General features: G+C 48.4%; 1 protein-coding gene across 9 annotated transcripts in view; it reads right to left on the minus strand.

Annotated features, from left to right (window-relative positions):
• Positions 1–2273: 2273 nt before the first annotated feature.
• Dennd2a (DENN domain containing 2A) overlaps positions 2274–10463 on the minus strand; it is a 94098-nt gene continuing 85908 nt past the window's right edge. For 6 of the 9 annotated variants that reach the window (XR_004121944.1, XR_004121943.1, XR_004121942.1 and 3 more), the window contains 6 exons: positions 8841–9018; positions 6911–6952; positions 5523–5640; positions 4989–5228; positions 3612–3856; positions 2274–3292 (listed from right to left, as the gene is read on the minus strand). Coding sequence is in view for 3 of the 9 variants with exons in the window: in XM_031381622.1 (XP_031237482.1) it covers positions 3261–3292; positions 3770–3856; positions 4989–5228; positions 5523–5640; positions 6911–6952; positions 8841–9018 (697 nt within the window). In the remaining 6 variants the exon portion in view is untranslated. The remainder of the gene's footprint in view (positions 3293–3611; positions 3857–4988; positions 5229–5522; positions 5641–6910; positions 6953–8840; positions 9019–10463) is intronic. The other 3 variants (XM_031381622.1, XM_031381621.1, XM_031381620.1) reach the window with 3 other exon arrangements.

The raw sequence follows: 10463 nt of genomic DNA on the forward strand, positions 1-10463 counted from the left end.
GTTTCTCTGTGTAGCTTCAGCTGTCCTGGAGCTCACTCTGTGGACCAGGCTGGGCTCAAACTCAGAAATCCGCCTGCCTCTGCCTCCCAAGTGCTGGGATTAAAGGCATGTGCCACCACCGCCTGGCCCAAAAAAAGCCTGTTTGTTTAAAACATGGGTTGTGTGGACTGAACTGACTGTTCTAAGGCTAGCACAGTAAATGATTTATTAACTAGGCCTCCCTTCCCCTAGCTTTCTTCCTGCTTTTTGGTGTGTGTGTGCGTGTGTGTTTTAAAACAAGGTCTCACTGTATTGCATGGCAATCTTCCTGCCTCAGTCTTCAGAGGGTTGGAATTTTAAGCATGAGCCACTATGCCTGGCAGTATATGCTGTGTATCAAATAGGAGAGGAAAGACTGGAGATATAGCAGTAAGCATGATTTACAGGGACACAAAAAGACACCTTATTTATTTTGAGGCAGGGTCTCTGTATGTAGCCCAGGCTATCCTAGAACTTGCTTTGTATATCTCATTGGGTTGGAACTCAGATCTGCTTGCCTCTGTCTCCTGAGTGCTAGGATTAAGAGCATGCACCACTAGGATAGACAAAAGAAACATTATTATTATTATTATTATTATTATTATTATCTATCATTATTTATTTGGTTTTTCAAGACAGGGTTTCTCTGTGTAGCTCTGGCTGCCCTAGAGCTTGCTCTATGGACCAGGCTGGCCTTGAATTCTGAGATATGCCTGCCTCTGCCCCTTGAGTGATGGGATTAAAGGTGTGTGCCACATGCCTGGCAGTGAACTGGTGCCACCACTGCCTGGCTCTATTTAAAAGTTTTACTTAATTTATTGTGTGTTTGCAGCTGTGTAAAGCACATGGCATGACACATGTCTGGAGATCAGGACACCTTGGGGGAGTTGGTTCTCTTCTTCCACCTTTTTGATCCTGGGGATTGACCCTAGGTGGTCAGGCTTGGTGGTGGCACATGTCTTAATAGGATAAGAATCTTGCCATTCTTATTTTATTAATATTAAAAGTAATCTCACCAATCCTTTAAAGCATAAAAAAAAAATACTATGTGGTATGTGTTAGCACCCAGAAACGGCTGCAGATATGGGCGGGTCCACAGACCTGTCGTCAAGGCAACGGCCACCATATTCCCAGAATCCATTGGGTTCAGCTCCCACCTTTACCTGGACCTACTACATCACGACATATATATATGAGTACTCTCTTTCCTCTCTCCCCTCTCTCTCTCTTCCTGCGCCGCTATCCTCTACCCCTTCTAATTAAACCTCTTACACGTGGAGCTGTTTGGGCTCGAACCCCATCAATATGTGTCTGCATAGGTCACGCATTCCACAGACAACTTCATGGAGTTGGTTCTCTCTTCTACCTTCATGTGTCTTCTATGCAGCATTCACTAGCTGAGCCATCTTGCTGGCCTGATCCTTCTTTATACATGCAGCATGCCTCCTACTTTTAATATAAAGAACATTTTAAAAAGCCTCTTTAGTGTGACAGTGGGCACATGCCTTTGATCCTAGCACTGGGAAGGCAGAAGCAGGCAGATCTCTGAGTTCGAGGCCAGCCTGGTCTACAGAGTGAGTTCCAGGACAGCCAGGGCTACACAGAGAAACCCTGTCTCGAAATAAAACAAACAAAGAAGTGTATATTTAGGGGCTGGAGAGATGGCTCAGTGGTTAAAGAACACTCACTGGCTGTTCTTCCAGAGAACCATGGTTCAATTCCCACAGGGCAGCTCATAACTACTTTCAACTCCAGTTCCAGGGAATCCAACACCCTCACACAGACATACAATATAGGCAAGACACCAGTGTACATAAAAAAGAAAGGAAGGAAGAGAGAGAGAAAGAAAGGAGACAAGCCTCTTCATACACGCAGCCTAGCACACTTCGCCAATTTTATTTTAGGTTTTGTTTTAGTCAAATCAAAAACATTAATAAGGGCTGGTGAGACAGCTCAGCGGGTAAGAGTACTGACTGCTTTTCCGAATGTCCTGAGTTCAATTCCCAGCAACCACATGGTGGCTCACAACCATCCGTGATGAGATCTGACACCCTCTTCTTGTGTGTCTGAAGATAGCTACAGTGTATTACGTAGGAAGCGAGCGGGGCTGGAGCAAGCAGACGTCCTGAGTTCAATTCCCAGAAACCACATGATGGCTCACGGCCATCTGTACAGCTACAGTGTACTCATACACATAAAATAAATAAATCTTAAAAAAAAATTAATAAAATAGAATATTATACACTCACTCAGAACATTGATAAAGATATATTTATTTATTCACCTGGAGTTCTTAAGTAAAACAGTATAATATAAAATAAGTTAGAAAAGAATGTATATTCCAAAATACTAACTGTGATCACTTGGGGGCAATATAAAAATACACAGAACATTGCTATCAGTAACCTAGGCCAAGTAACTTTGTGGTATAGATTCTCAGGCTTCCCCCAACACCCTAGCCACACACTCCTATCAATCCTGCTCAGGTCAGAGGCAATCCAGATGTAGCTAGTTACTGGCTGCATTCGCAAGGGCCCAGCAGTATCAGGTGGTAGCCCCGAGGCCAGCCTGAGAACCTTCCTTTGCTGCACACAGGACTCTTGCAGACTCTCACTGACCCCACAGGCTAGCTGATCGGGGTCCTCCCTCTCATTAAAGAGAAGCAACTACAGAAACCTCTCCCAGCTTTGTTGGTCAAGAGGAATAGGCTCACAGTAGTGGCCTAAGTGTCATGGTTGGGTCACAGGAAATAGAAACTTCAGGACCCTTAGAATATTTTATTACCAGTTAACAGGATTTCCTGTTTTCATGTGTCCCTCTAAAAGCCACAGACTTTTGGGGCATGAATGGAGCGCTATGGCTTCTAAGGGGGAAAAAAAATGTAGTCAAGAACAGTAAAGTCCAGTCTCTGCCACCAGGTGGCGTCATAGACTAGTCCGGAGGAGCCAGTGGCTTGGCCGGAGCCACTCTTCCTAGCTCCTGGCTCCAGCGTCACCAAGCTGGTCCAGAAGAGATGAGATGGGGCAGGAGAGCTGAACGGAGAGCCAAACGCTTCCCTTCTTCTCTTTTAACATCTAAGATTTAAAGATCCCAGAACCAACCAACCACAGTAAGGACAATCTGCAAGCTGACCGGTCTGTTCCAGAGCTGTTCTGAGCATGTGCCACCTGCCCAGCTAAGGGGCCCATCCTGGGAGGACTACGGCGCTAGGGAGGAGGTTTTCCCTTGAGCCAAGAGGAGGATTATTTCTTGTGGAGAAACTTCATTTTATTACCTAAAAAAGAAAGTGCGAACATTTTATCAGGGGGGAGGGGAGGGAAGGGCGGGGGGACAGGCACAGGAAAGTATGCGACTCAGCAGATTGTGGAGTCAAAGGACAACTTTGTGGACTCAGTTTCCTCCTCCCATCTTTATGTGGGTGGGATGTGCTGAGCCATCTTGCTGGCTGGGTCACCGAACTCCCTGATCTTCCCCGCTCCACCTCCCAAATGCTGGAGCCCAGCATGCATGGTAAGGGCCTCTTTGCTGATTAGACTGTAGTCCTGGTGATTCTTTTCTGCTCAGGGGCATTCGGAGGTTGGGAGGAGTCCTACCTGTATTGAGGTACTCCCTGCCTGGCCCCAGGGACAGACAGACTAAGAGAGGCAGACAGTCCATCCTGGACCGTTCCTGGGTCTTGCGGATGGAAGTAGTGACGACTCCAGGGAAGATGGTTAAGAAGTGAGGCTGGCGACAGGGAGGCAGGCCTTACCCAGTCCCTTGAGGAACTTATTGACCCCGCTGTGCTCTTCGCTGGGCAAGGTTTCCAGGTACTCCTGGGCTCGGACTTCGAACAGACCTGGTGACGAGAAATACCCAGGATATTTTAGGAGCTTGCCTTTGCGATTCTGCACAGACCTTCCTTCCTCGATAGCTCGGGATAGCAAATCCTTGCTTCTGAGACGCAGCTGTGCCTGTTACTGTGCTTTCAAGCATGGGGTTTATAAGGGTTTTTACTATCCTTATAACTGCCCCACCTTGTATAATAGCTGTCGGTGGAAAGCTGTAAAATCCGCTGACACACGACAGCCCATCTCATTCCTGCCTCCTTACCCAGCAACAGCGACCTGTCAACATGGCTACATGCATCTGGTAGCTCTTCTGAGGAGAAGCAAGCCCTGAATGAGGCTGGTCCTCTCACACCCTCTAGACACATTTCTCTTGCCCTGTGGAAATCCTGATCAGAATGGCCTCAAGTATGGCTGCCTGTCTTTCTTGTACAGATGGCTAGCTGTGGGAGTTTGGGGCTTCTAGCTGAGCTCACAGCACCAGAGAAACCCCAGGCCTGGGGCCAGCTGCTCCTCTGGAACCTTCTGGCCCCTGCACAGCCATGCTGCAAAGACAAGGCCTTTCCTTCCCAGCTTTAGCTCCCATCAGATCATCCTTTACCAGCATTCCTAGATTTCAGATTCCCAGAACATCCGGCCGGGACAATGGACAGAATAGGCTGGGATGGGGTCTCCATCATTTGTAATCCTCGTTTCCTCTCTCCCTAGAAGCATGATGGAGCCTATGCAGACAGGACAGGAAGAAGTAAGAGAAGAGAATTCAGAGAAGAGGGAGAAAGGTCAGTGGGGTTGGAAACTGAAGCAGGCTGCGCAGGGATTAGGCAGTGCTAGCCCAAGGCTGCAGGCGCTGGACCAATTTCTCTGGAATTTTCATCCCATCCACAGTCCCTGGGCAGGGGGCAGGAAAAACGGTAGATGGGAAGAGGAGAGGGGCTCGGGGAAGAGGAGAGGAGGTACAGAGAAGCAGGAAGGACAGGCGAAACCTGGGAGAAGCAGAGGTAGTCCACATTCACTGTTCAGGAGTGGCCTGATCGCAGCTCTTGTGGGGGCCAGATTCTTGCTTGTATCTCTGTGAATGTCCCCCTGTTCCTCAGCCACTTAGAGCCTTAGCACCTCTGCTTCACTGCCCGAGTGAGGTCTAACCTTTGGCATCTTGCCTGCGTAGTTCCCGCTCCTGGATGAAGCCACGGAAAGTCTGGGTCTCCATGAAGACTTCCAGGAAGCGTCGTAGGCTCTTAGAGGAGACAGCTTTTCTGAAGGCCTCTCGCTGCAGGCTTCTCTCCTCGCCCGATGTCAGGAACAGGGAGTAGTGGCCCACAATCTCCACAAAAAAGCGGACAAAGGCTTCGGACACCACCTCACTCAAGGAACTGGACTCAGGGCCTGGGCAAGGGGCACAAAAGGCAGAGACAGTGAAGGGAGTTGGTGGGCTGGAGCCCAGGTCAGTTATTGATCTCAGCTACCCTCCACAGCCACCTGTGACCTTCCAAGAGAAAAGGCACTAACGTTTCTTTTTCTCTCTTTTAGAGGTATTTTAGAACCTAAATGGAGGAAGTGGGATGTGCCTATGATTATGGCTGGAATGAATCCAGGTGACAGGCTGAACCCCACTTTCTCCTCATAACCCCACTTTCTCAGTCAGCCATTGGCTAGTTGTTCCAAGGCCCTGGCACTTACCATGCACACAGTCAAGAGGGCCTCCATCCTGGTCACAGGCCAGGTCATTCCTCTGCTCCAGGATGTGTTCCAGGGCTACCTGAAGCTTCCGGGGCAGAATGGAATCCTCGTCTTCCATCTATAAGGCAAGAGATGAAGTGGGCGCAGCTACACCTGACAGGTGTGTGTCTGCCACATCCCAGGGCAGCCAGCTGAGCTCACAGTTTAAACTTTGGTTTTAAACCTTGTAGCCCTGGCTGGTCTGGGGCTCACTATGTAGACCAGGCTGGTCTCAAACTTGTAGAGATCCTCCTGCCTCTGTCTCCCGAGTGCTGGGATCAAAGGTGTGCACCACCTGCCTGTTTGCTTGTTTGTTTTCAAGACAGGGTTTCTCTGTGTAGCCCTGGCCATCCTGGAACTTGCTCTGTAGACCAAGCCTAGCTTTGAATTCAGAGAGATCTGGCTGCCTCTGCCTCTCAAGTGCTGGGATTAAAGGTATGTGCTACTACTATCCAGCAGTTTTTTGTTTGTTTGTTTGTATTTTGAGACACTGTTTCTCTGTGTAGTCCTGGCTGTCCTGGAACTCACTCTGTAGATCAGGTTGGCCTTGAACTCAGAAATCCGCCCACTTCTGCCTCCCAAGCACTGGGGATTAAAGGTATGTACCACCACTGCCCGGCCTTTCTTTCTTTCCTTTCTTCCTTCTTTCCTTTCCTTTGTTCTTTCTTTTTAGTTTTAAGATTAATTTATTTTATGTATGTGAGTATACTGTAGCTGTCTTCAGACACACCAGAAGAGCGCATTGGATCCCATTACAGATGGTTGTGAGCCACCATGTGGTTGCTGGGAATTGAATTCAGGATCTCTGGAAGAGTAGTCAGTGCTCTTAACCACTGAGCCATCTCTCCTGCCCTCCCTCTTCCCCATTAAAAAAAAATTAAGCTTTATATTTTAAAATTATGTGTAAGTGTATGCCCATGCGTAGGCCTGTGCATGTGAGTGCAGTGTGCTATGACTGAAGAGGCCAGAACTGTTGAGTCCCTTTGAAGATGGAGTTAGAGGTGGTTGTGAGCTGCCTGACGTGGGTACCAGGGGGGAAAAACTCGAATTCTTCAGACATTCATACAAGCAGTGTGAACTCTTCGCTGTTAAGCCATCTATCTCTCAAGCCTGTGTCCTGATAAGTAACTGGTTGAAGCATGTACAGGTGAAAACCAGTCTTTGCTAATTAATGCCTCCTTCCTCTTGGCTGCCTCATCCTTGGCTGGCCTTGGTTGGCCTGGGCTGGTTCCGGTGTCCACTGAGCTAGCAGGTTCAGGCTCACTGCAGAGCCTTTCTAGAGCTGGGGTTGAGCTCTCTGGAAGAAGTGAAGGCACAGGAGCAGCAGGCTGGGCTGGATTGCTACTCACCTGTCTGAGGAACCGATCATGGATGAGATCGACCACAAGAACCTGCAGGTCAGAAGAAAGGGATGAGTATTGTCACTAGGGTTTTTGGGATAAGGAGCAATGTGTCATTTTCTTCCTCCTGAGCACTGGAGATGGGAAGAATGTGCGTGTATGTGTTTGTGTGTATGTGTGTGTGTGTGTGTGTTCTGACAAGGGATAGGGGAATGGACTAAGCTAGTACTGAAGGCTAGGTCACACACAGCAGCAGCTGGATTCCCAGCCCTGTTCAGACTGTGCCAGGGTTTCTCTGTCGTTGGTTTGTTTATTGGTTTCAGAGGTGGGACAAAAGTTGCTAATCTGACCCTTTCCATACTGGGGATTCACCCTTTCATCCCTGAGACATCCACCAAATCTGCCAGTTCTTCAGAGGGAAGAGGAATGGGGTCTGGGGAACACAGTTAGGCTGCAGGTTGTGTGCCTTTGTTAGTTATAGTTTTTAGGAGGGAGCACTCTCCTCAGAGTGGGTTGAGATAGAGGACCAGCAAAAGGGTGAATGACGTATACTGTGTCCAAAGCTTAAGGACATGCTTACATGTTGCCTCTGAGGGTGGACCCTCATGCAGACCCTAGCTTAGGTGGCCAACTATGATAGAGGAAGAGCAGGGGTTGGATGGCCTGCCTGGCCACAGTTGGGAACAGGCTCTGTTTGTGTGTTGAAAGCCACACAAACCCCTTGCCTTCACACAATCAAAGGACCAGCATCCCCAGTCCTGGGATAATGGAGGGCAGATGGATGGAGTGGCATCCTCACTAAGTTCAAGGCTGGACAGCAGAATTTGGTTCCTGTTTCCTACTCTTGACTCCTGGGGTTCCCTGACCCAGGACAGATCAGACACTATTTAAAAGGAACTGAATAACTGCAGAGGTACCACAGGCAACTTCCCACACTTGCACACTCAACTGTAAATCCTGGCTATTATCACAACAGCGTGACTTATTTTGCAATGCTTCGTTATGTGGCACAGGCTGACCTCTGAAAGTGAGATTCTCCTACCTTGGTGAGTACTGGGGTGCAGGAGGGTGACACTCACACACAGCTTTGGGCTTTGTGGCCCTAGTTTTCCCTCCTTTTTTTTTTTTTTTTTTTGAGACAGGGTTTCTCTGTGTAGCCCTGGCTGTCCTGGAACTCACTCTGTAGACCAGGCTGTCCGTCCTCAAGCTCAGAAATCTGCCTCTCTCTGCCTCCTAAGCGCTGGTTTTAAGGAGTGCGCCACCACTGCCTGGCTTTCCCTCCCTTTAATTCCAGGTGTATTTATTATCATTTCTTGGACTAGGGGCTGGACCTAGAGGTTCGTGCATGGTAGACAGGCACTCTATCAGTGTTAATTCCCTGGCCCTGCTCCCCCCACTTCCTTGCTTGCTCGCTTGCGTGTGTGTGTGTGTGTGTGTGTGTGTGTGTGTGTGTGTGTGGTGTACCATAGCATGCACGTGGAGGTCAAGAGCATAACTTTCAAGAGGTCAAGAGCACAACTTTCAAGAGCCAGTGTTCTCCTTTGAGCATGTGCCTCTCGGAGGATTTCACTCAGGTCATCAGGCCTGGCATTGAACCATCCTGCCAGTTATGCCTTGTGGTTATTATTTTTTTAAGGGCATAGGTTAAGTCCTTGCCTACTCTGTCATCAGTTCAAGCACATATTCCAGCTACTGCTTTCTCTGCCCAGTGTAGGGGGACAGGAGGATGTAGCAGATGATGGGGGCAGATGGCTATGTCTGATGTCAGGGCTTCTAAATGGCTGCTCTACAGGCCATGCCATTTAGAGGGGAAATGATTGATGAGAAGCTCTGGGAAGGACCTGCCACAGAGCAAGCCCTGGCATCTTTTCACTCCTGCCCAGCACTCCTCTCCTCCTGTGTGGCCTGGGAAATCAGGCTGCAGGGCTCCTTGGCTCACCTCTTCCAGTGGCAGCTCCCTGAGCAGAGGCAGCGAGCTGGAGAGCAGCCCAATGAGGAAGGGCGTGGGCGAGCACACTATGTCGATCATGGCGGGTGGCAACACGGGGATGTAGGTGTGCTGCCAACTGAAGGGGTAGATGAGAGCTACCATGGCGTGGCAGCATTTGGACAGAGTGCTGCAGGGGGAACAGACAGAGAGAAAAAGCTGGCTCAGTGTGGGTGGGGGCAGGGCTTCAACAGCCAAGGCTAGGGAAGAGGACCAGGGTCACCCCAAAGAGGCACTGGTTAGAACAAACGGTTCTCAAATGGTCACAAACCGCCAACACATCTACAAAAAGTGTTCCGCTTCTCCAGCCATTGGAGAAACGCAGGTCAAACCACACGCGATTCCTTCTTCCCTCAGAATGGTAGTCATAGGAAAAAACGGTGAATGCGCTTACCACACAAGATGATGACCCAAGTTTGGTTTCCAGAAGCCATAGTGAAGGGAGACAACAGGCTCCTGAGAATTTTTCTCTGACAACCGCATGCCCACTGCATATGCACTTTTTTTGTTTGTCTATTTATTTGTTTGTTTGTTTTTGGTTTTTTCCAGACAGGGTTTCTCTGTGTAGCCCTGGCTGTCCTCAAACTCAGAAATCCGCCTGCCTCTGCCTCCCAAGTACTGGGATTAAAGGCGTGCGCCACCACTGCACGGCAGCACATGCACTTTAATACACACATAAAAACAATACACAAAACAAAGCAAAAAACAAAAATCCAAACCAGGAAACCAACACCAAATACCAGTTGAGCATAGTGGCACACATCTTTAATCTTGGCACTCAGGAGACAGTGGATCTCTGTGGGTTTCAGGACAGCCTGGTCTACACAGTGAGTTCCAAGACAGCTAGGAACACATGACCCTGTCTCAATAAACAAAACAAGCCTGGTGGTGGTGCTCACGTCTTTAATCCCAACACTTGGGAGGCAGATCTGTGTGGATAGGAGGCCAGCTACATAGAGAAACCCTGTCTCAAATGAAACAGAACAAAAAAACCAAACCAAACCATTATACATCAAAAAATAGAACTCATCAAAAAACAAACAAAATGAAACAACAAACAAAATGAAACAATGTGCACCCAAATAACAAATGATGTTGAGAATGTGGACAAAGGGGTCGGGGGGTGGGGTGGTGGTGGCACACACCTTTAATTCCAGCACTTGGGAGGCAGAGGTAGGCAGATTTCTGAGTTTGAGGCCAGCATGGTCTACAGAGTGAGCTCCAGGACAGACAGGGCTATACAGAGAAACCCTGTCTCAAAAAACAAAAACAACAAAAAAAGATTGTGGACAAAGGGAACTGCTTTACACTGTTGGTAGAAAGGTTACCCACTACAGGAGTCAATATGAGCTTTCTCAAAAAGCTAACAACAGCTCCACCATTTTACTGGCCATTTTACGACCATGCAAACCCAAAGGATTCCAAGCCAACCTTTCATAGAGACATTTGCATGCTTATGTCTACTGAGCGCCATTCACAAGAACTAAGTTGTGGAACTAATCTCTGAGTGCAAAAAACGGAAGAATGGACAAGAAAAATGCGGTAAATCTCATTTCTTTTTTTGTTTTTGTTTTT

Source organism: Mastomys coucha, unplaced genomic scaffold (assembly GCF_008632895.1).
Source record: "Mastomys coucha isolate ucsf_1 unplaced genomic scaffold, UCSF_Mcou_1 pScaffold20, whole genome shotgun sequence".
NCBI classification, from domain to species: domain Eukaryota; kingdom Metazoa; phylum Chordata; class Mammalia; order Rodentia; family Muridae; genus Mastomys; species Mastomys coucha.